This window comes from Gymnoscopelus microlampas, assembly GCF_963454915.1.
Source record: "Gymnoscopelus microlampas genome assembly, chromosome: 6".
NCBI lineage: Eukaryota > Metazoa > Chordata > Actinopteri > Myctophiformes > Myctophidae > Gymnoscopelus > Gymnoscopelus microlampas.
Genome location: NC_139943.1, coordinates 54,249,808 through 54,276,569, shown reverse-complemented (window position 1 = coordinate 54,276,569; position 26,762 = coordinate 54,249,808). Strand labels below are relative to the sequence as shown.

General features: G+C 41.0%; 1 protein-coding gene across 1 annotated transcript in view; it reads left to right on the top strand.

Moving 5' to 3' along the window:
- The window catches only part of grm8b (glutamate receptor, metabotropic 8b), a gene marked incomplete at both ends in the record, with an annotated part of 492,451 nt that overhangs the window by 364,018 nt on the left and 101,671 nt on the right, over nucleotides 1–26,762 (top strand). The window contains one exon of the mRNA XM_084058858.1: nucleotides 10,886–11,086. Within this exon, the coding sequence (XP_083914984.1) occupies nucleotides 10,886–11,086 (201 nt within the window). The remainder of the gene's footprint in view (nucleotides 1–10,885; nucleotides 11,087–26,762) is intronic.

Here is a 26,762-nt window from a genome sequence, read left to right as displayed (position 1 = left end):
GTCCCAGACTCCCAGTCATAGGTGGCCCGTGTAACTTGATGAACCTCAAGGCTGATACCTGTTGAACCAGTATGTTTGTATGGATTGGAGGTTGATGATTAAATTCATCTGGCTGAAACCTCTTTCGCACCGTTCACTTCCATGGCTTTTCTCGAGTAGCCTAATGTTATGCAAAGCAGCCAGGTAGTGTAGGCTATAGTTTTAGGGGTTGACGGCACGTTGCCGGCTCTCCCGCGGGCACGCATTTGCACCTTCAGAGCTGCACCCTGCTATAGGCTCCATCACGGCAGCTGTAATGGTACTGTAAATGTGGACCCCGACATCTGAGATTCTGGTGGGGGGTGAGCCGTAGCCTACTGTATAACCCTTCCGTTGTGTTAGGGTCATTCTTGACCGTTTTCAAGTTTAAATAGGTAAAAAGTACCCTTTACATTTCTTTATCGGAACAAGTCTTCATGATATCCTCAGATACAGCTATTTTAACGCAACAAAGTCAAAATCTGGCACACGCCGCAACAAAATCTGGCACACGCCAGGTTCTGCGAGAGAAACAAGCAACCAGCGTCATGTCGTTCTGCACGAACGGTAGCTCATGCGGGTCATTCAGCATCATGAGACTCCACGATGAGTAGTAGTAGAAAAAACAACAACATTGCATCGGTTAATATAGACGATTTTCACTTTTACACACGTCTCCCATTATGCCGCTGCAAGGGGTCTTCAGAATGGACAACAGGGGCAGATCTGGAAATATTCAACGTTCCTTTGTATGTTGGTGAGTGATTAGCGACACATCAAACATACAACCTAAAATGACCGGCACTCTCCTTTAACACCACAGATGTCAGCCATGAGGGGGGAGAAAAAAAGAAATGAAAATAATTATTCTTTGAGTATTTTGGGCTGAGTTAAATCACGAGTCAAATTTGACCCGCTAACACCAAAAGTGTATGCAGGTTTCTAACACAATGCAAGGGTTAAGTCATGTTTTATGTTTAGTTTTTCTTTCAATCCAACGTGGAGTTAAAAAAAACGTTCTTTCAGCTCCAGCGATAGAGCCTGTCAAAGCGTTGATGCAGCCGGTGATAAACAACGGCTTCGCATAACGATGACTTATTAATGTAAATATATTCAGCCTTTGTCAGACACATTGCGTATTCACAGAAGTTTACCCAGGCTGCATTGTTTTCTCTCCCCCGAACGTAATCTCGTCTCATCATCATCAAGGCCCCTCAGTAATTAGTCTGCCATTTATCTAATATTCAATTCTAAATGAAACAGAAGGATGCCCCCCCCCTCCCCGTCCCCCGTCCCCCGCATGCAGCTAGAAAGGAGGGGAGGGAGGGGAAACGGCAACCGGTTGGTCTCGCTCAGACGGAATTAAATTTGCCCTTGTAAATGATGTTTAACCCATTAAGACCCTGAGGCACATTCTACAAAATAATGTCTCCTAAATAATAACAGTTTTCTATGTTGCTATATACCTGCTGTATATCAGGGGTTCTCAAACTTTTTTCATGTCAAAGACCCCACAATAATATGTGTTTGGTCGCGGACCCCCATCTCAAAATATCTTGTTCCAGGGACCCCCCAGAAGCAAATATTTTAGTAAAAAAAAAGGTAACTTTATAAAGTATATCTAATTATTTAAAGATTTGCGCACAATTTTCACGTTTTTTTTCCAAAATAGCAGATCTACAAGCTCGTAGCGCTGCACGAAGTGACGCGCTACGAGCTTGTAGATCTGCTATTTTGTAATAGCCAACCAATGTGCTATAAATATATATATATATAGCTACTGTAACATCTAAAATGACACAGATATGTTCCCGGTTTCAATGTGTTAATTGAAACGCCAGCGTCCATGATGAAACTGTCTGTCAGCCGCATTGATGAAGGATTTCTCATGCCGTCTCTCTTTGGTCGTCCTCGTCGCCGCTCGTTAGTAAACATCAAGGCGAACGGAGGACGGGGAGCGTTCAGTCATCATTTTGGCAAATTCTTAACAACCCTTCCACTGCGACAGTAAATAAATAAATAAAGGCCAGGCTGCCAGTGATTTTTTTTTTTTTTTCTTACCTTTTCAAGTAGTCACAGAATATTTATCTCCAGTATGATCGATCAACCTGATGGTTGCTAATCACGGAGGGTTTCTGTGCTTCCGCGAAAAAATAAATGAATGTCATGGCGACCTCCCGTTCGCTTGTTATACGCCGTTGAAAATAGCATGTCTCGCCAAAAAAATACATAGTAAAACAACAGGAGCCGAGATACAGGTTATTTCCCAAATAAATTAACCAGGAAGTGAATGGAGCTGTACATCTTCGGATCACGTTATCTCCTGGTTCTTTGTGAAAAAACAAACAAAATACAAATAAATAATAATATTTATTTATTTTCAAAAAAATAAAAAAAAATCGCCATAAGTCGTCCTTGGCAGGAATGAGTTAACCGCGCAGCCAAACACAACGCTCTCTCGCTCAGAGGTCGCTATAGACATTATTGGTATTCATGGAGTTTCAGAGTGCGCCTCCTCCTGGGTAATGACTAAACCATCGGATATTGCCTTTCGATCGTAAAGAGCAGGGGTCTTCAATGTTTTCAGGCCAAGGACCCCCTAGTTGAGAGAGAGATGAAGCAGGGACCCCCTTCTATGTTGTATAAAATTGTGTTTCAGATTCAACTTTTTTTGTTTACTTGGTCTGCTATTTTTTTTCCCTCTACACCGGGCAAAGCTTAGCCAAAAATAGCGGTCCCGGACCCCCTATTGAAGACCCCTGGTATAGAGGCACCGTCATGGGGTTTGGGGTTTGGTGGATTGCTGAGGATTTTTGTTACAAATGACACAGATGTTTTAAAGCAACCTGTAGCTTTCTCTGACAAAGCTCAGCAGCCATGCAGCGCCGTGTGCATTTCATCTGCATTCTTTGCATATTCACTGTTGATCAAAACAAAAGAGATACAAACGTTTTGGATTCCTTATCCATCACGTAACCACTTAAAGGGATAGTTCACCCCCAAAATGACTTTTTTTCCCCTCTATCGATTAGTCACCCCATGGAGACTTGAGTTCATGGATATCTTCAGCGGTTCCGGTAGGAGACACAAAGAGTCTCCTTTGTGTCTCCTACCGGAACCGCTGCCTACCAGTCCACTGGTCATCAAATTATTGGCTTATGAATGATATCCATGAATGCAAGTCTCCATGGGGTGACTAAACGATAGCAAAGATTTTTTTGGGTGAACTAACCCTTTAAGTTAAAGTGTAACACTTGTAGATCTGCTATTTTTTGCAGAATGTTTGCCTGTGTTTGCTAAATGGGCCTATTTTCACTGACAGTTTGCCTATTATGACATTCCCAGAATAGAAACGCTACTGTAGGTTCATGCGGTGACATTTGCACCCCCAGTGTTTTTAAAGTGAACATTTTTAATTCCAATCTTTTTTTTTTACTTATGTTGCTATAATCAGTGGTCACTGGTTCTCAAACTTTTTCATGTCAAGCACCACCCAAAATGAGATTTATATTTGGCCACAGACCCCCATCTCAAAATATTTAGTTCCAGGGACCCCCAGAAGCAAAGATTTCAGTTACAAATGTTCGCTTTAAAAATAATGTATTCAAAGTTTTGAGCACTTTTTCACAATTTAAAAAAATAAATAGCAGATCTGAGTGAGCTTGTAGATCTGCTGTTTTTGAATAGCCAAATAAATCTTAAAATGACATGGATGCATTCTGGGTCTTAATGGACTAATATTTACTTTCTATTTCCTTGTCATGGGTATTAGCAGCTTGGTTTTATGCTAGAGTACGAGCCTATCCGAGCGTATTCTACAAAGACAATGAACTGAAGAATCAAATACCACAAGCATCTGTGAATAGCAGTACAAATCATTTGTGTTCATTTGACTGTGTAAAAGTTGACCCAAATAGCGCATTTGGGGCAATTTTTAACCCATTCAATCCGGGAACGCATCTGCGTCATTTTTTAGATTTCATTGGCTATTCAAAAATATCAGATCTGCAAGCTCATAGCGTGGCACCGAGTGGCGTGCTACGAGCTTGTAGATCTGCTATTCTTTGAAAAATCCTGAAAATGTGAGAACATTTTTTAACTCAAAACCTTGCTTCATGGAGGTCCCTGGAACAAAACATTTTGAGATGGGGGTCCGTGGCGAAATACATATCTAAAAATGCTTTCTAAATCATAACAGTATGTTGCTATATCAGTGGTGCTCCAACTTTTCTAAGTCAAGGACCACCCAAAATGATATGAGACCCCCATCTCAAAATAATCTTTTGAATATAATATATTCAATTTGCACATATTTTTCACGATTTTTCAAAAAATAGCAGATATACAAGCTCATAGCGCGGCACTCGGTGCCGCGCTATGAGCTTGTATATCTGCTATTTTTCAACAGCCAAAGAAATCTTAAAATGACACAGATGCGTTCCCGGTCTTACTGGATTAACGCGCATAGATTTAAATGAATACTGAGGATCATCTTATTGTGCTAAAGAACAATGGAAGTTAGGGAGTTTTCCTCCCTTGCTTGGAGTGTGCCAGATTTCTCATCCAAACTGGGCAAACAACAATTTACAAACCATGAAAGCCAAGATTTGGTTTTTATCTAATCCGTCTCCTCTAAACCAACCCAAATGCAGATTTTTGATTAAACCTAGCTCTTTTTTTTTACCCCAAATAAGATTTAGTGACATCTGACTGATTCCAGTAGAGCAAGGGAAATGTATTTAATAATCACACTCATTACACAGTGTTTTGGTCCAATGGTAAAGAAAAAGAACAAAGTTTCCTATCAATAAATAAAACAGGTTTTTATGGGCTCTAAAATACAATATTTGCATTGTGTAAACAAGGCTTCCAGATAACTAATAGTTTAATAACACTCAATTGCAAGGTTTTCCTTCATGCTAGCAATACATTTTGGTGTTTGCGTATGCGTGTGCGTGTGCGTGTGCGTGTCCGTGTGCGCGTGTGCGTGTGCGTGTGCGTGTGCGTGCGTGTGTGTGTGTGTGTGCACATGTGGTAAATGAGAGTTGTGATAATAAGAAAAAATGCAATAAACCAGTGGTTCTCAAAGATGGATCTAGGGACCCCCAGGGGTCCTTGAGGGGACCAAATGGACCCTCACAGCTCTCTAACTCTGAGAGTGTACACATGGAACCAAATTGCATTCCATTTGTACACTGCAGACTACAAAATTGGACTTTACTGGACTATTTCCAACATTCAATACGTTTACTTCTACTCCACTACATCTCAGAGAAAGATATTGTAAGATATCTATATATATAAAGATATTTCCAAGGGGTCCCCAGCATCAAAATCATTTTAACCACACGTTGGCTATATTTTTTTATCATTTTGAAAAATCTCAAAAATGTCAAAGTTTGAGACACGCTGCAATAAAGCATACAGCTATATCAGTATGCATACAGTAGTAAATAGTAGCGCTGGTCCTATAACAAAGCCAGAGCTCACAGCCATATCTCCTGCTGTCAGACAATAGTTCTTTGGTTGTCATATATAAACACCATTCATTAAGACGTAATTAGTATTTACTGCTGCAACAAAATGTCTCCTCTGTTCTCTAGCGCTCTGAGCTGCTGTATTTCATTGGTAAGTTCCTATTAATTATGAGAAGTTATGTCCAGTAATGTACTGTACTGTATAGGGTTTAACTGCAGTTGTCAGTTCTTCCCCCATTTTCATAATAAGGCAAAATAGCAAAAAAAAAAGAAAGCTAGATTAATTCAATAATGGTAATTATTCAAAAAAAATATGTCAGGGCTTAGTGAAAATTCAACTAAAATATGATGATAATCATCTCTTTGGTGTTATTTAATCTTTGCTATAATGACATTGCTACAGAATGTATTTTCTCTGCTGATGGTAAATCTTGTGTCACGTTTTCTGAAAACGTTGTAAATTATTCTCTGTTGGTTGGCTACAGCAATCACAAAAGTAGACTTATGTAAGGCTTAATGGACGTTATGCATCTTTACTTTTATTCGTAAGGTCTTACAAAAACGTAATGCATAAATACCACAGCAGCGCTTCACAAGACTGGAAAGCTTATTTAAAGTGAAACGTTTCTATGGTCCATTGGGTTCTCTTTGTGAGTTGTTATTAAACGATGTGGTGCTAGAAGGCCATCCATTCAATGTCCTCTTCAGCGTACAATGGCTGCTGCCTCCTTCATCTCTTTAGACCGGTAACATTTCAACTTAACTCTTCTTATTGAATGTGGACCGTGTCACCATAGCAACAGCGACGGCTTCTTTAAGACTGGTGGGTCTCAAACTTGTTCATGTCAAGGACGCCGTAAATTGATATGCATTTGACCACGGACCCCCATTTGAAGATATGTTGTGCCAGGGACCCCCCTTAAAGGGGAATACCACTAATTTCAACATTGAACTATGTCTTCAATACACCTTAGAGCTGTTGTGTGGAAATAAGAAAAAAGTCTGCCCCCCCCCCTTCTATGTTGCCTAGAACTGGATAATTGATTGAGGCCATGTGATCAGTGACATACGCAGGGTGTACTTTTGGCTCCGCCCCCTCAGCCAAAGGTACAGGGTGTATTAAAGACATAGTTCAATGTTGAAAATGAATGGTATTCCCCTTTAAAGACAAGATTTGTGTACAAAACTATTCTCAGTATTCCACATGTTTTTTTGTAGATCTACTATTTTCAAACGTGTTATCCAGTACTTTTACTTTTGTTACTTAGGTACATTTTGATGCCAATGCTTTTGTACTTTTACTCAAGTTACATTTTGAACACAGGCCTTTTACTTGTAACAGTATTTTTGGGCGGTGCAACCGCCCCTATATGTGAGGTTTGGACATCTATCCAAATTGCACCCCCCCCCCCCCCCCCCCCCCCAACCCTGCGCTGTGATTGGCCACCAGTGTACCCCCCTAACCCTGCACCGTGATTGGCCACCATGACTCTATTCAGGACTGTGATTGGCTAGAAACACATGACACATGTGCATAGCCCTATAAATACGCGCGCACACTTTAAAAAAACACTTTTATATATTTTTTTAAGCGAATCACTTCCATCACTGTGATGACCACTGTGACCACACCGCCCACTTCACACTGGGTGTGATTTTTATATTCTTATTGCTACTTTTACTTAAGTAAAATATATGAGTACTTCTTCCACCACTGGCTACAGTAAGGCCAATATTGAACGGTGTGACCTCAAGTGTATTATTTTGAGATAACTCCACAGTGTTATTATAAATATTTATCATTAGCTGTGGCAGCCATAGCTATACAGTAAGTAGCTTCCAGATAAGGTGAAATAAGGTGGACGAGTTTGGAGCGCTATATCCAGAGATATTGATTGACACGCGCTAGAAAGCCCCTCAGCCCGTGCAAGGTCATACCAGTAGCTAACTTTGGAATAATGAGCGATTTACAATTATGTCTTTCACAGTTCCCCTCCTGGTAAAAGACATTTTGCTATTCTAAACACGCACTGCCACCGTGCCAGTGGTGTAAAGTAACTAAGAACATTGTACTCAAGTACTGTACTTAAGTGCAATGTTGAGGTATTTGTACTTTACTTGAGTATTTCCAATTTCCAGTACTTTTACTTCTACTCTCATAGGCAAATATTGTACTTTTACTCCACTACAAGTTTTGGAAAACTTTAGTTATTAGTTACTTTTCAGATATAAATTATGATAATAAACATACATTAACCACTTTAGCCCTATTTTATACATAGGCTTTTTGAAAATAGCCGATCAACAAGCTCACAACGCGTCACATCACGGCACGTTGTGAGCTTGTAGATCTGCTATTTTCAAACACACATACATTTTGATACCAATACTTTCGTACTTTTTCTCAAGTAAATTTTGAATGTACGGACCTTTACTTGAAACAGAGTATTTCTGCAATGCAGTATTGATACTTTTACTAAAGTAAGAAATGTGAGTACTTTTACCAGCACTGGGAATAATGAGCGATTTACAAGTATGTCTTTCACAGTCCCTTTCCTGGTAAAATACATTTTGCTATTCTAAACACGCACTGTCACCATGCACAAAACCATGTCACAAACTCTGCTCGGAACCCTACATTGAATAAAATTGAATTATAGAGCTTGTAACACAAAACTCCTAAATATGCATCGGAAATGCTCTGTCTCTAGCGGCTCCACACAGTAATGATATGACTTTCAGTCATATATGAACACAATATGTGACACAGATAGGCCATATAGTTGTAATTAGTATTCTCGAAAGATATTTCCAGATGATCTGAGGTCATATTTGGAACACATACTGTACGTGACAAAAATAAAATGTCTCTGGTATCCTATAATATGTTGTCTTCGTGATGTATATTAGGGTTCATATTTGACCGTAATATGCTGCATTTCAACTATACTGCCCTGCCAAGCCAGTGCAGTAACTACGGGGGGTAAAAATCACTGAAAATGGGTTTAAAAGTGATTCAGCTGGTCAGCCAAATGAGATATCGGCATATAAGTGATATTACAATAAATATGCATCTGTTCTTGAGGTAATTGTTCATCCCCCAAAATTACGAAGGCTAATTTGACCTTTGGGATACACAAATAAGTGGGTGTGTCCAAAAACGTAGTTACTGCACTTTGGCTTGGCAGGGCAGTATACTCGTCATATGTATCAGAAATGGTCCGCATTCTAGCGAGAATCCAATCTCAGACATGCAGTGGTGGAAAGTAACTAAGTACATTTACTCAAGTACTGTACTCTTAAGGAAGTACAATGTTGAGGTATTTTTTTTACTTCGCTGGAGTATTTGCAATTTTCAATACTTACTTCTACTCCACTTAGAGACACATATTGTACTTTTACTCCACAACCTTTAGTTATCATTATTTATAACATTTATTTGAAAACTTAAGTTACTAGTTACTTTGTTGTTTTTGATTATTATTACGAAACATACATTACCCACTTCAGCCCTATGTATATTTTGGCTATTTGAAAATGCGACGCATTGTGAGCAAAATGTGAGTACTTTTTCCACCACTGCAGACATGACTTGTGACACATACTGTATACAGGGGGCTGATGTAGCAGTAATGGCTCAGAGTCTCTGCCTGATGAAACCAAACGCCTTTTATCTCCTCCAGCCAGGGAGGAATTCCCTGGCTGGAGGAGATAGTCAACTGTTGTTAACGTTGGCTTTCCATGCGGGAGACCAGGGTTCAAATCCCAGGCGTTACACTGAGTTATCTGCTACCAACAAGTTGGACTGCAAAAAGAACAGCAAATTACAGCACACTTGAAATATAGGAAATAACTTGAATCCTTTTTGTGTTGTTTTTGTAGTCAAGCATTGTTTTTGTAGTCTGGCAAAGCCAGACAATCCGAGACCTTGGTCTGCACTGAGACATCTGGGGAAATTCAATGAATGGGCTTGAATGTCAGACACAGTGCAAACTTAACACCCACAGCTTTGAAAACCAATCCTGATACTGTCCCAGCATGAAGGACCATCCTAAAGTCTCTACATTAACAGGCTATTGGTTGAATTTAGATGTCACCAGACGTATATATGCACATCAGCAGGCGATCTCTGATCGTCTAGAGACTATTGTTTTTTGTTTCGTTGTTGTTTTCCTGAAGACTGCATCATCTGCATTTTAATGATATTGCGTGGTGAACTTCAACGTGTTGCTGCATCACAACCAAGGGGCCAGCTTCCAAGTCGTAAATTGAGGCTATATAGGAAGAGACAGTTCATATGAATGGCCTGTAGTCTCGCTGTTTCACCCCTGCTGGTGTCAGAAGTGATTAAGCTCCATTCAAGCGGATGGGTTTTTGCCAAACTTCACACTTGATTTTATTACCTTAATAAACATTGTCATAAATACTATATTCTTCCAGTCTTTAGTTTAAAGTCTTCTTTCAATCACCATGATATGCGTTTTGGTAAATGGTCCCATTTATTTTAAAATTGATGGTACAGTAGGGCATGCAGTAGGAGGGGCGTGGCTATGATTTGATTGACACGCTACACAACCAATAGCATTCATTCCCCACCCCCGCTCTGGTCCAAACCAAAAGCATTCATTTCCGAGTGCATAGGATATAGAAAAATGGCGGATTTGAAATCGTTGAAAAATAGGCTTCAATAGGCTCTATGCACAGCAGCCATATTGGAAAGAAATTGGGCCTCTTCTTACTTCCTTCACAGGTGTTACCAATGATACTAATGAAGGCTCTGTTCCATTCTGGTCAGGGTGCTGATACTGTGCATGTTGGCTCTAGTAGAAACACTCCATTTTGGTTCCCAAATGGCCCCTAATGGTGGGTGTGTAACTCTGAGAGTGTACAAATGGAACCAAATGGACCTGTGAGGGTCCATTTGGTTCCATTTGTACACTCTCAGAGTTATGGGGGTTCTTGAAAATAAGACGACCACTCTGCCACACTAAATGGAACAGAGCCTTAATTAGTATTATTGGTAACACCTGTGAAGGAAGTAAGGAAGGGGCCCAATTCATTCCCAATATGGCTGATGTGCATAGAGCCCATTAGGGTTTGTAGAGTCTATGGGCATATAACGCTGTCCATACTTTTTACTGTCTATGAACACAACGCTTTGTGAGCTTGTAGGTCGGCAATGTTCAAATACGTTTTTTTGTTTTGTTTTATGTAGTACTTTAACTTTGGTACACTGTAAATATATTTTAATGACAATCCTTTTATATATTTTTACTGAAGCAACATTCTGAATACAGGCCTTTGAATAGAGTACTTCCCACATCAGTGAGCATTTTGGAATATACAACTCTGCGTGACATGCACGTTTCTCCTCCTCCTCCTCATAACAGGTCTGGAGAAGGTGGGCCGGGATTCCACGTACGAGCAGGAGGGGAAGGTCCAGTTTGTGATGGACGCGGTGTACGCCATGGCGCACGCCCTACACCGCATGCACCGCGAGCTGTGCTCCGGCTACCCCGGCCTGTGCCCGCGCATGGCCAACCTCGATGGCAAGGAGCTGCTGGCGCACGTACGAGCCGTCAACTTCAACGGTAAGAAAGACCCTACTGTCTATTGAATCACACGTTGGATATTGAACTTTGGTAGAGGTGGGCTAACCGACTGAAACCCGTCGGGACCGGTTGGGACTAATAATTAATGGTTGAGTTTGAATCGGGCTCGGGTACTAACTACGCTGTCGTTCTCGGGAAGGGTTCGGACAGAACGGTGCTGCCCGATCCCAGCTCTACTTGGTACTCATTGTTGGCAGGGATGATGTCATCATTGTTTCATCACGCTTCTTGCATTTGATCTTCTGAATATTGTTTTTGTTTTGTTTTTTATTTACAATTTAGTAACTTATCCAGAGCAACGTACATGCGAGTTAAAGGAGTAGATCATCCAATCAATTATTTTATTTCTATCGTTTACCTACCCAGTGGTGTCTTTGACTCGCGGAAACTTGATGAATGGAATAAGTCCGAGACCCGAATTAACAACAACTATATCAAAAATACTTTACCATACTATATCCAAAACATCGCTCACATTATTATTTAGATTCTGTTCTACCGAAGTCTGCTGAGAAACGTTACCGGAATATCGCTGAAGAGGAACTTTAAAACAGTTCCGGGCTAAACCAGTTCATATGGACGAGCGCACGCCCATGCAAAGACAATTTAAATGATAATGTGAGTGGTGTTTTTGGACTTTTTATGTTTCAGTTTTTTTCTGTTCCATTCATCAAGTCTTTTCTTGATTTTTGGATTGTGGATTCACTGACAAGGAATGTTTTACAAACTAAAACTCACCGTGAGTCAAATACAACACCGGATAGGTAAACAATATAGAAATAAAGTACTTTATTGGGTTAATTGCATGAACCCTAGTCAACAAACAACAGGTAAATGATCACAATGGGTGCAAAGAGAACAATGTAGTGCTTCAAAGGAACTAGAATACCGGGTAAACATCAAACATGAAAACATCAAACCTAGAATCTGTCTAAAAAAAACATGCTGCCTAAATAATATTCTTAACATTTGGGGTTGAGCAAAACAAATCGAAATTACAAACCGTGTGAACAAGTAACCAACATAATATATATTGTCTCTGTCGGGTGGAAACCTCATATATCCAAAACTGTTACTTTTCACGATTCAAATTCAAACGCAGCAAAAAATGTGTTAATTTTGTGTGACGGTGCAGTATGATCAAGTAGGGGATTAATTTACCAAAACAAGTAAAAAACACAAAAAGTTAGAATATGGAGATAAGAGTTGTTTTGCCTGAGAGCCAGTGGTGGACAAAGTACTCAAATGTTTTACTTAAGTAAAAGTACCAATACTGCAATATAGTCGCAAGCTGTGAGCTTGTAGATCGGCTATTTTCAAATAGCCTTATGTATAAAATAGGGCTAAAGTGGTTAATGTATGTTTTATAATGTAATGATGTATATCTGGAAAGTAACTAGTAACTAAAGTTTTTAAATCATTGTAGTGGAGTAAAAGTGCAATATTTGCCTCTGAGATGTAGTGGAGTAGAAGTATTGGATATTGGAAATACTCAAATAAAGTACCTCAAAACTGTACTTAACTACAGTACTTAAGTACATGTACTTAGTTGCTTTCCACCACTGCTGACAGCAGCGATATGCATCAAAAAGGTGACAAGAAGGGATAGAAGGAGAGAGGATGCTAGGGGGTGATGCAAGGAGAGTGGATGCTAGGGAGTGAGTTGGAGGCTGAAGAAAGCTCAGTATCATGTTTTAGTCCTCAGTAAAGCTCATTGATTTTTGTCAGCCTTGCTTTCCTTTCCCATCACCATGTGAAGGAGGGTGTTGGCTTTCACTGTCGTTCATTCTTTTCCTTCCTCTCCTACCTGTTTTCAGTGCTGCCATGTCTGCTTATTCCAAGCAACTTTGGGCATGTTTTTCTCTAAAGTCGCTTATCCTTTTTAGTTGTTTTTGCGGATTGTGGTTTTTGCCTGTTTCCTAATGTTGTTGTTTTTTCATGTCAAGGAAAAGATATGTGGCCGCGGACCCCTCCTCTGAAAATATTTTGTGCCAGGGACCCCCCATACAAGATTTGTGTTGTTAAAAATTCAACTCTCCAATTATCAGATCTACAAGCTCCCAACGTTGATGCGACGCGTTGTGAGATGGTAGATTTGCTATTTTCAAACAGCCGATGCAAATTGGTAAACCTTAGCCTATAGTTGCTTATTTTCATAAGCTTGTTTCTCTTGCAAAATCTGGCAACACTGCCAGCAGACACTGTTTCATCCCCTGGTTCAGTATTCCTCTTGTTTCCTCTCATCATACAGTACCTACTCTGTACCTTCTGCCACTGATCCAGCGCCTATATCGTCTTCCTCTCTGTCTCTCTCTCTCTCTACCGATTTCCCCCCCCTCCATTTCACTCAGATTCAGAGTCCTTTTAGTCATGGTGGATCTGCTGGCAGCCTTTGTCAGCGAAAACCCCCCCTTCACCACAGTCTATTGTTGTCTGTCTCCAGGGATCTCAGTCACTTCATCATTACACACACAATATGGCTCTGTATATAGGCCTGTATAATATCGTTTTCTGTCGGGGGGGGGGGGGGGCATTATGTCCAAAAACTACCTACTTTTCAGGAATTAAATTCAAGAACGGCAGAAATGAGCTGATCTACAAGCTCAAAATGCATCGTGATGTGACGCGTTGTGAGCTTGTTCACGCACGCACGCACACACACACACACACACACACACACACACACACACACACACACACACACACACACACACACACACACACACACACACACACGCTATTCTAGTTATTATCGCATCTCCTTCCAGTTCCTTTGTATTCATTACTTTCACCTCGGTGCAGTGTTTTTTATGAGCCCTGCTCTCCGTTCTCACAACTTCACTTCAATCTCTTCACAGACAGAAACATAATTGGAGAAGACAACCGCGGGCACACTTCCATACGCAATCATTTGAATATTCATAATAACTCTTTGCAGGCAAATAAGTGGTGTGTGTTTTGCCCTCAAAGGAATCAAGGTCATCCGGCGATCTTTGTGTCCTCTTTGCCGTTGTTAGGATGTATGAGAAAAGGTTCCGGAACAATGGAACTACAATAACAAGACTGTAGGTCAAAACCTAGTATGTGGCTGGACCGTGTATACAACCATCGAAGGCTTTTATTTTTAAATAAGGAACCGGTGACACCTGCCCTGACTGTGGAGTCTTATTAATAACATTGTCTTATGCTGTGTTCACGTGGGTTCAGGCAGGCAGATTAATACCTTCTGGACGGCACAGAAAAAAGGGAATAACTTTGTATTAATAGATAAATGCCAAGTTTGTTTTGATGTAGCCTATACATCTTCTACAGCACACACTTCTATATTGTCGTATTGTTTTGTGGTTTCTTGGTTAATTGTTACTCTTTCTTTCTGTAATATCTTGTGTTATTGTTACATGTTAGGGACTCGCATGAAAAAATGCAATTTTGCTAACTCCAACCTAGGCTATCTACAGTGCATCCTCAACTATTGTACTTAGTGTTGTATGCCTGGTTGATTAACATGTGCTGTCCATCCCAAATTAAACAAATAACGGTAAAGATAAAGATCGGCTTGTGAATGCAGTTGGCTACAGTTCATTTTTAGGACAACCGGAGATAGACGATTGCTCTTTGATTGGCTGATTGAAGTTCATTGTCAGGCCAAGTGGCCGCCTGGCCGGCCAATGTTGTAACTTTATTAGATATTTGCATTTATAGGTCTGCTTTTGCAACCCAGACAAAAATGTCATGACCTTGAGAAAATAATAACTGATTATGAAAGGGAATAAGAAGATAAATTAGAAAAAGTGCTCCTCGGAGCACAGGTCTCCGCCAGGTCAGGTAGGTTATTGTGGCCTCCTGGTGGCGCTATAATAGGCCAATGTGAAAAGGTAGCCATTTCTTCTTAGGCCTTGCACGGCAATCGGACACTGCATTCATGATTTGAGGCCTTTTGTTCAAAACAATTGTTTTGCTAAATTAGACCTGCTGGTGGCGCTAAAACAGGCCAATGTTAAAAGGGTGGCATTTGCTCCTCAACTTAGTGTGAATGTGCGTGCAAAGTTTGACCGCAATCGGATGCTGCGTTCATGATTTGCGGAATTTTGTTCAAAACAAGCCACTACTGCAAACTTTAGATGTAAATCTTAGCCAATCAGGATGGAATATGAAAAATCAAACACATCCGTCTTGATCACATGACTATAGAGATCATGTGTACCGATTTGCGTGAAATGTGGATAAAATCGGAAGGAGTAATATAAAAAAAATGTTTTACATAAGTCGGCCCCCTGGTGGCGCTATAAAAGGCAGACGTGAAAACCATGTAAAATAAATTGGGCAGAGGTTCTTCTGTGGCATCCAGGGAGTGTGTGTGCACAGTTTCACTGCGAGCAAGCCAACGTTGCCGGAGATTAGCTGTACACAGACAGAATGACACACGGACGGACGGATGGACGGACGGACAGGGGGCAAAACATACTCTCCCGCCATGCCTTTCGGCCTAGCGGAGACAATCAGCCAGCACTCAGTAATGTCTTTTTTACAACGATTTGTTGGCCTTATCGGCACAGAAGGGACGCGGTTCAACTTGGTCAGTCTTCCTCAACATCCTTCCTCGGCAACGCTGAAGAAGACTGACCAAGTAGAAACGCGTCCATTGTGTGCCCCAGTGAGGCTAATAAAGCGTTGTAAAAAGACATTGCTGGCTGCTTTCTCTCCTTGTTATACTTTTGGGCCGTGCGCCTAAAGGCTCTGTATTGTGTTGAACGCAGTGTTGATTTTGACAGCAATTTTCTTTTTTAGTTTTAGTCATAGTCTTTTGAATAAAATTCCATTTAGTTTTAGTCATATTTTAGACATCTGATATGTTTTAGTTGTTGTCTAGTTTTAGTCGACTAAATATCATAGATTATAGTTGACTAAATCTACAGTTGATTTAGTCGACTAAAATGTATTTTAGCCGAGTGCAACCAAACAGCGCAACGCGTTGTGAGCTTGTAGATCTGCTATTTTCAGAGCGCAACACCCGAGCGCAACCAAACATAAAATGACTTGGCTTTCAGTTCTACTGGATCTCCCGCCCTAACATTTTGGTCCAGTTTTTATTTGTTGACAAAAGTGTCAATATATTTAGTCTTAGTTCTAGTCATCGCAGCTTAGTTTTTTTTCCGTTTTCGTCAGTGAAAAAAGATAGTCGACTAACATTTTCCGTCAAGGTTTTAGTCGACGAAATCAACGCTGTTTGCAGGCATTCTGTTTTCTTTACCTATTATGAAAGGAAACAACAATGGTTTGCTGCATGTGTAACCACTTTGGATTTGAACCCGGATATCATCTACCATCAACTACTGCTAACACTTTCACCTCCCTTTGACCTCCTACCCAAAAGGGAGGACAAGCCCCCAATATAACCACCTGGATTTGAACCCAGGTTTCCCGTGTCGGAAACCCAAGATCTAGCACTCATCCAGAAGAGAATCCCTCCTTTATCCAAGGGATATATCATGCTTCTGGTTTTACCGCTTTGAGAGAATAGCATTTGCACTTAGATGGCTCACCGATGTCATTCACTGAAAATCCATCACAGCATTTCACCTGGTGAACTTGTAGATATGCTATTTTCGGTGCCCGACACAGCACACAACCAAATATAAATCAGGAATTATAGGGCTGACTTTTTTGCACTTGTCTATTGCTGTAGAGGAGGAATTGAACAGCCTCACACAACGAACGTACACTTTGCTTACGTTCGTTTATGTGCAAAAAGAGTGACTTTGAGAGCTGTTTCACTCTACAATGTAAGTCAATGAGGAGCACATTTAGAATGATCAATTTCTAATCAATGGATTAATTATTTTTTATTTCTTGTCCACCTTTGGAGTTACATCATGGCAAGGTAACTGCACAACCCAAACCTCTACCAAAGTGGTCTTGCACTTTAATGACGAATGCATAAACAAGAGTTTCAATGTATTGTGCTTCCCTCGTTTACTGAAGTGTTTCCATTATGTTAGACGCTGTCATATGCAGTACATGTTATTTAATGTTGATTTCTTCCATCAAATAACCTGAGTCAATTAACCTCTGGCAATGATCTTTACCCTTGGCATCTCTTTGTACAACTAATGATGGTGCTCATTAACCCATTAAGACCGGGAACGCATCTGTGTAACCACTTTAACCATTATTCTATACTTTGGCTATTCAAAAATAGCAGATCTGCAAGCTCATAGCGCGGCACCGAGTGCCGCACTATGAGCTTGTAGATCTGCTATTTTTGAAGAATCTTCAAAATGTGTGCAAATCTTTGAATATATATATATATTTTTTTTTAAAGCAGAATTTGTTTTACTCCAATCTTTGCTTCTGGGGTGGTCCCTGGATCAAAATATTTTGAGATGGGCGTCGGCGGTCAAATACATATAATTTTGGGTGTCCTTGAACAATGAACAAGTTTGCGAACCACTGATATTATAGCCGAAAACTGTTAGGATTTAGAAGACATTTGTTGAATCTCCCAGAAGTAAAGATTTGAGTTACAAATGTTTGCTTTAAAAATATATACATATTCAAAGGTTTGCCAATTTTTTTTTTTTTTTTTTCAGAAATAGTAGATCTACAAGCTCATATGAGCTTGTAGATTTGCTATTTTTGAATAGGCAAAGACATAAAAAAAAATGACACCGATTATTTCCCAGTCTAAATGGGTTAACGATAAGAGGTGTGATAAAAAAAACATCTTGATGTTCATGCAGGCAGACACACTCACAAGGCTGACCTACCTTTTCACAGCGTAGCACCATGGCTCTCTCAAGGTCAGGGAACTAAAAGGGGAAAAACACATTTCACACAATCGCCCCGATCTCTCATTCTGCAAACCTTAACCTTGGGCACTTATACGCTCTTTATCCAGTTATTATTTAGCTTGTGCAATCTGTTCAAACGCTGGTTATTATATAAAACATGCACATACTATTAATCCATTTAGACCGGGAACGCATCTGTGTGTCATTTTTAGATTTATTTGGCTATTCAAAAATAGCAGTCAAACGTGCGTAGCAAATATTTGATTTTTTTTTTTTCCCACGAATTTTAAGCAGATATACAAGCTCATATATACAGATATACATACAGATGTGCCACTTCAAAACTTCACATGTCCTGCCATCGCCAAGACAGTAAATTTTCAGGGGATTCCCAGGGCAATAAGAGGGACAAAGAAGGGCATTTAAAATGCTGAATTATTTTGATGATCACTGCTTTTATGATGCTAATTAATTTGAGCAACTGGTCAAATCACCTTTCGCCTCATAATGAGTCTGACACCTTCTTCAACACACATTCTTTTGTTCTCATGTATATGGATGTCTGTTGAAGGGAAAACGGGAGTGTGTAGTGACAACTTCTTTTCAGGGGCAAAACAGTGCATTTTAAGGGCAGAAAAGGGAGGAAAAAAATGCATTTTCAGGGCACTTTCAGGGAAAGAACAGTAACGTGTGAAGTTTTGAAGTGGCACATCTGTATACATACATATATGTACACGCTCAGATATACAAGCTCATAGCGCGGCACCGAGTGCCGCACTATGAGCTTGTAGATCCGCTATTTTTGGGAAATCGTGAAAGTTTGTGAAAATCTTGGAATATATATGTATTTTAAAGCGAACATTTGTAAAATATTTAGTCCCAGGGACCCCCTGAAGCAAAGATTTGAGTTACTAATGTCCAAAAAAAAATATATATATATATATTTGCACACATTGTAATGATAAAAAAAAATAGCAGATCTACAAGCTCATAGCGCGGCACTCGGTGCCGCGCTATGAGCTTGTATATCTGCTATTTTTGAATAGCCCAAAGAAATCTAAAAATGACACACAGATGCTGCATTCCCGGCCTTAAAGGGTTAATAGGAAAATAGGTAGATAATTTTCTGAGGCACACTCATCTTATTCCATTGAGTCGATGTGAAGGTTGTTATTTTGTTTATTTCTAGAGGTTAATCAACACACAGCGGCATTTTCTTTATTGTTCGGAGATGCGTATCTGTGATGGCCCAAAGTCGTTGCACAGCAGTTTACACTGAAGGCTAATTAATACTTTTGTTGTGACAAGACAAAATGTTAAAGCAATTAGCATGAACACAGTAAACATTTCCATAACAACACCTGGGAAACCCACTGGGCTATTTAACATGACTTCAGCTCTTTTGTTTATAGCAGTATGCACTATGTAAAATGTAAACTAATAATAATAATAGTGAATACATTGAAGATTAAAACCGTCCTATACTTTGGCTATAGAAAATAGCTGATACAAGGTCTCAACACATCACACTGTGACGCGTTGTGAGCTTGTATATTTGCTATTTTTTTAAATGTTGGATAAAAAAGTCATCATTTTCATATTATTTGGTTTATTTGGAAATCTTTGATAGATGTGGGATGGCCTTGTTGCCCACATCGCAATTGTAGAACGTATATTGTAGATTGCAACGCGTTGTGATCTTGCAGATCGGCAATTTTCGGTGAAGAGATTTGGTGTAGAGTGGAAAAAAGGAGGGTATAGAGCCCTGGGGGACACCAGGTAAAACAAGCTTCTCACTAATACGCAGTGGTGGAAGACGTACTGTACAGTACTCAGATATTTTACTTAAGTAAAAGTACCAATACCACAGTATAAAAAATACTCTGTTAAAAGTAAAAGGCCTGTGTTCAAAAATGTTACTTGAGTAGTACGAAAGTAATTGGCATGAAAATATACTTAAAGTACCAAAAAAAGCAGATCTACAAGCTCACAGCGTATCGCATGCACCGCGACGCGTTGTGAGCTTGTGGATCTGCTATTTTCAAAAAGCCTAAGTATAAAATATGGCTAAAGTGGTTAATGTATGTTTTATAATACAATAATTTATACCTGCAAAGTAACTATAACTAAAGTTTTCAAATAATTGTAGTGGAGTAAAAGAACAATATTTGCCTCTTAGATGTAATGGAGTAGAAGTAAAAGTATTGGAAATTGAAAATACTCAAGTAAAGTACACATACCTCAAAATTGTACTTAAATAATAACGTAAATTACTTGAGTACATGTACTTAGTTACTTTCCACCGTTGCTAATACTTGCATAACCCTTTTCTATAGAAGCACCCAGCACCTTATTATGCAGGCGTGTTTTTTTTATTACAGAAAAACAATGATTTGATAAACAAAACGGTAGCCTGTTGTTCCAGCATAGCATCCTCTTATTCTTGCCAGTCGCCCATAAAGAACAGAACGGCGTCCTCAGTCAGCTTGTGATGATAAAACCAACCATTACTTCTTCATGATGCGACGTGTCTCTGCCTCACACACGCTTCTATAGCCTTGATCCCCTCACCAAATTACAATAGATCACAGGGGGGGTCCTGCCTCTGTACGCATCATAAGCATCCCTCCCCCGCCTCCTTTCCCGCCTCCCCTCCCTTACCCCTCCCCCTCTCCTCCCCTTCCACTTCCCCGTCTCCTCCACCTATACCGTGAATGGAAGCCAATTTAACCCATATAGACCGGGAACGCATCTGTGTGTGATTTTGAGATTTATTTGACTATTCAAAAATAGTAGATCTACAAGTTCATATATGAACTTGTAGATCTGCTATTTTTGAAAAATGTTGCAAATCATTTAATATATATTTTTGCAAGCGAACATATTCAACTCTGTTACAACTTCTGGGGGGTCCCTGGAACAAAATATGTTGAGATGGGGGTCCAAATACATATAATGTTGGGGGTCCTTCCTTGACATTAAAAAAGTTTGAGAACCATTGATATTACAGCAACATAAGTTTGTTTTTTTGTTAGGATTTAGAAGGCATTTGTAGAATCCCCAGAAGCAAAGATTTGAGTTACAAATGTTTGCTTTAAAAAAATATTCAAAGACCCCCAATTATTTTCACGATTAAAAGAAAAAAAATAGCAGATCTACAAGCTCATAGCATGGCACTCGGTGCCACGCTATGAGCTCGTAGATCTGCTATTTTTGAATAGCCCAAAGAAATCAAAAAATCCCACCCTGTGTGAAGTGAGTGGTGCCTTTGATGAGCCCCGTATTGACCCCCGTATTGATGTTGTCATCAATGTTTGTGGACAGACATAGAAAACAGACTAGAAAATGTGCTCCTCGGAGCACAAGTCTCCTCCGTGATATTTTAACCAAAGGAAATCACTTACCCTATCTTTAACCATAGTTTTCTAGAAATGTTCTGATTCTTAGATTAGAACATCTAAGGATTAGAACATGTTAGCTTGGCTAACATGTTCAATCAGCCAAGCACATGTCCAATGTTAGCTTGGCTGATGGCACTGATGTCACTTCGAAACATGTAAACAATGTTTCGAAGTGACACACCTATTTATAGGTCTCTATTTCGTCATGCGTCTCGCTAGCCAATCAAAGCACACCCTTTCAACATATTGTCACGTGTCACGTGATGCTTGACCAATGTTAGCTTGGTGGACACACGGACATACATACATACATACATACTGTACATACATACGGACACACGGACAAAGCCAGATATAGGAGTGGTTGCCTTCGGCACCACTCAAAAATCACACCCAGTGTGAAGTGAGCGGTGCTATTTATGAGTTATTAATTTCAGCCAATCACAACGCGTCCTGTGAAGTGACGTGCTTAAATTTTTTACATTATTATTAATTTCATCGTGCGTCTCGCTAGCCAATCACAGCGCGTCTGCGATGTTTGAAGTTAATTTCATCATGTGTCTCGCTAGCCAATCACAGCACGTCCTGCAGAGCTTAGCCTATGGGCGTGTTTTCCACAGCATGGCGTCACAGCGAAAGACACATTTTCACGACGTAAAGAAAAACTTTCGCCACGGATGGGTCCTAAACCCTCTTATAGGAGCGCTTGCACCGCTCAAAAACTGACATGTTGATTAATGTGCACTGTCCCTGATAGATAAATAAATAAATAAATACATAAATACTCAGTTTGAACGAGTCCAGGTTGTCATGGTTACCATTGCTGCTAGTCAGACTTAATTTGTCCGGCATATCGTGGACTCTATATTTAGGCATGGCTGACCTGCAACTCCTTATATGGACATGTGACGTCACCGGGATGACGAGGACATCCCCGGCCAGACAGTATAGAACCCGCAGCGAGAGCTGAGATTCCACCAGCCGACACCAGAGTCTCCAGCAGTTCACCTCTCCTCGAGTGAAAGTAGTTTTTTTTCACACGTGGTCCGTCCTGTGGCGGTGCAGCCATGTCTCCAAGACAAAAGAAGCGGGTCATATTGGTCATCTCTCTTGTGGCATCTCTAGCGCTAGCTTTTTATTATACTCCTATTCTGTTTCTTCATTTCGGGCTTATTTTCTCCTTACTGTGTTGTATGGCATGTTATTATAACAGACAATCGCTGTATGTGCAGCAGTTCATATCCCTGTCCTACATGGCTATGTTTGCTCTAGTGGCATGTTATTATATGCCCACTTTTCTACGTGTCAGCTGTATCCTCGGAGTGTCTGGTATGGCATGTTATAACAGCCAATGGCTGTATGGGATGTTAGGCCCCGATACCCAGCGCGTACTGACCGTTGCAGCCGCGCTCTGGCACTGGTTGACCTGCAGGTACAGAGTCCCGTCTCCCGCACCAGAGAGAACCAGAAGTTGCCACAGCAACCGTGCAACCCTCGTCGTCCCGGGTTCAGGAGTCCATTCTGGCTTAAGTCTTCAACGGACCACTGGCGGTTATCGACGAGGCTCGGCCTTCATGGGGAGCGACACCGGTAAACCTGAAGGTCCTCTGTTTGGAACCGGTAGAAGTTCTGGATCCGTTTGCCCTCGGGATCAACTACCAGAGAGGGGGCCGGGCCGACCGAACCGAGAGGTGGACCAAAATCCCAAAAGACTGTCAGAGAACGCATTCGCCGCCACCCCTCAGCAGCGCCATCCTCTGCGGAAGACCGGCACCTCCTCAGTGGGGTTCCTGCCTCCGGGCCGGAGGGAGAACTTCAGGAAGAACATTCTCCTCCGCCCTCTCACATCCTTGGCGCTCCCAGTCACAGCGAAGATAACTCGGCCGGACGTCAGGATGCTCAAAGAGAGCCGCGAGAAGAAGGTGCCGCTTGACCATGACGACGGAACCTTTACGGTCCTAGAGCAGAACGGCAAAAGAAGCACCGGCGACGACGGCGGAGGACGAAGTGCACGCTCTGCCTTCGAGTCCCAATTGGTAAGCAAGCTGGGAATCCGGCTGTACACCCAGTCTCCCGGCCACGCTTCCTCGGCGAAATCTGCCCAGACGGCCACCGTCGGTGAGCCAACTATATCCAAAGACGCCCCGGCTGCCACCGTCTACTCAAGCTCGACCAGCGGCTTGCCAGGCTGCCCCGTAACAAGCTTCCCGGCGGCTCGTCTGCCCACAGCCTCCACTCTGGGCGGCGTGGAAGCACGCATGCCTGCCGTCCACCTGGACCCCGACCCCGACCCGGCCACCACCAGTGGGAGCATGGCGCTGCCCTTCGCGGCTGTCCCTCCCCCAGCTCGTGCCTCCTCCTCCTGCCCTGCTGCGGCTGCCCCCTCCACCGGCCCCCTGCTAGAGGCACAGGAGACGCAGAGCGTCCCTCCAGCTGGTTCGACGTTCAATCGAGTTTGCAAAATCGCTTTTGCAAAAGTCCTCAAACAATATGAGAACGCGGGCCTAGTCGGAAGAGTTGACGATAGAAGACGCCGGCGCCGTTGATTTCGTCGACTAAAACTATGACGAAAAATATTCGTCGACTACCTATTTTCACTGACGAAAACTAAATAAAAACTGAATAAAAACTAAGCTACCATGAGTAAAACTAAGACTAAATATATTGACAATTTCGTCAACAAATAAAAACTAGACTACATTTTTATGTTTGGTTGCGCGTGGGTGTTGCGCTCTGAAAATAGCAGATCTACAAGCTCTCAACGCGAGTACTTTTAAGCGTTGGTAGCTTGTAGATTGGCCATTTTCATCATGCAACCAAGTGTAAAATCAGCCATTACGACGCCATCAAGGCACCGCCAAAATTTCAGTCGACTAAATCAACTGTAGATTTAGTCGACAATAAACTTGATATTTAGTCAACTAAAACTAGACAAACTAAAACATTTGTCCTCTCCCCTGCCCCCCCCCCCCCTCTCACACACACACACACACACACACACACACACACACACACACACACACACACACACACACACACACACACATACACACACATCAGCGTCTTTGAGTAGCCTACTTAGAAAAGCGCTATATAAATTCCAGATATTATTATACCACTGACATACAATCGGCAAAGTTGAGGCACAGTTAATGCTGGTGTCCCTATGTTGGGCACGTTTTTAAATGTGTGACCTTGTAGATAGGTTATTTTCACCATTTGTCGTGAAACAAATATTATATAAGGGTTAAGTGGTTTATACGGAAGTCATGTTTTGCACGCACAACAGCGGAGAGACCTGAAATAAAATGTTGGCAGCTGAATCTGTATGTACCATTTTTTATGAACCAAGTACAGTACGAAAATTAACCAAAAAAAAAAATTGAAATTTTCAGGGATATAAACAAGGTAAAATATGTTATTTTAACACAATAACAACAACATTACCATTAAACATTAATGGTCAGTCATTTTCTGGTTCCATCGTTCCAGACCCCATTCATTGTTCCCAAAGAGATTTCCAAAAATATTTATATAAATTATTTTAAGCCTCCGCTAGAATCAAAGCCATCCAGGATACTGCTGAATCATGGACATAAAACATTTGATTCTGTGAAAAAATTGCTTGATTGTAGGTTTGAAATAATTGATAATGGAAATCTCTATGGGAAAAATGAATGGGGTCTGGAACGATGGAACCAGAAAATGTCCGCCACTGCTATGCCCTTTTACATTTGGATGCAGTGCTAAATCGCAACGGACACTATGCCGGTAGTTTGTGCATTCACAAACAAAACATAAGGAATAAAAAATTCAAACAAACTAACACTCATCAATCTTTTTTTTTTGTTCCATTCTGGTCAGGGTGCTGATATTGTACACGTTGGCTCACTAGAAACACTCCATTTTGGTTCCCAAATGGCCCCTTATGGTGGGTGTGTCACTCTGAGAGTGTACAAATGGAATCAAATGGACCCGTAAGGGTCCATCAGTGGGCCAGCAGAAAGAGACGGAGTGGAATCAGGGTTGGATATGCGGGGGGGGGGGGGGGGGGGGGGGGGGGTAATCATTGCTACAGAGTGTTTGTTCGGTCACAGGGGTCTCTCCAGCTCTTTAGTAAACAGAATATAGTACATTTTCTTTGTTCTGAAAATGCATTTTCTGTTTAATAAAGAGCTGGCGAGACAAGGAGACTCCTTTTGCTGAGCAAACACTCTATAGCAATGAGCACTATCATAATATAGAGCTATTTAACACTTATTTTAACCAAAGTAAATCACTTACCCTATACCCTTTAATGTACAGCAAAAACAGAAAAGTCACTAAGATGGAGCCCTGGGGGACTCAGCTAGACACCATATGGGGTTGATGTGGTTAACCTTATTAACCCTGGCATCCCTATGCAAAAATAGCACAAGCGCATTCGCTCTGCGATGAGTTGTGAGTTTGTAGATGGCCGATTTTCTCTATTTGTCGTACAACAAAGTATATCGTTGTTGTCGGGCAGAAAACTCTTATCTCCATATTTTAACTTGCTGTGTTTTTTCGTAAATTAATGCCCTACTTGATCTACAGCGTCACACAAAAACATCAAAAGTATCTTTTTTTGCTAGATTTTTGCTGTTTTCTTTTTATTTTAATCCTGAAAAGTAGCAAAGTAACAAGTAAAAGGACATGTGAGGTTTCCACCCGACAGAGACAATATTGGGCTTAACCCATTAAGACCTGAGGCCCATTCTACAAAATGTCTTCTAAATCCGAACAATTTTCTGAAAAAACTTATGTTTCTATATCAGTGGTGCGCCATCTTTTTCTTGTCAAGGACCCCCAAAACTATATGTATTTGGCCGCAGACTCCCATCTCAAAATATGTTGTTCCAGGGGGTCCCAGAAGCAAAGATTTGAGTTAAAAATGTTCGCTTAAAAATATATATATATTCAAAGATATTAAAATTTTCACGATTTTTCAAAAATAGCAGATCTACAAGCTCGTAGCGCGGCACTCGGTGCTGCGCTATGAGCTTGTAGATCTGCTATTTTTGAATAGCCAAAGTGTAAAATAATGCTTTTTTAGCTCAAATCTAAAAATGACACAGATGCGTTCCCTGTCTAAAAGGGTTAAGTGGTTACGAAATGTTTTTACAATGTGAAGCCTGCCTCCACCACCTAAGAGAAGTACCTGAGAATCGAAGCCTATATATTTGAGTAATTTCCATACATATCTCCTTCTCAGGGCAGTGAGCCAGCTGAAAGCGACAGCGTGGAATGAAAGAAGAAGCGTGCTTGCTCGTGCCTTTTTTGCCATGCAAAGGCAGGCAAGGCAGCTCTCTCAAATCTCCCATCTCAAGACGTGTGCCAAGCTTGATGAATGTGTTGAGCCGTTTCATGTTATTTCAGGAGAAGCAGGAGATAAAGGGCGTCGAATTAGTGATGGATATGACTGCAGGGCTGACAGCGCAAGTC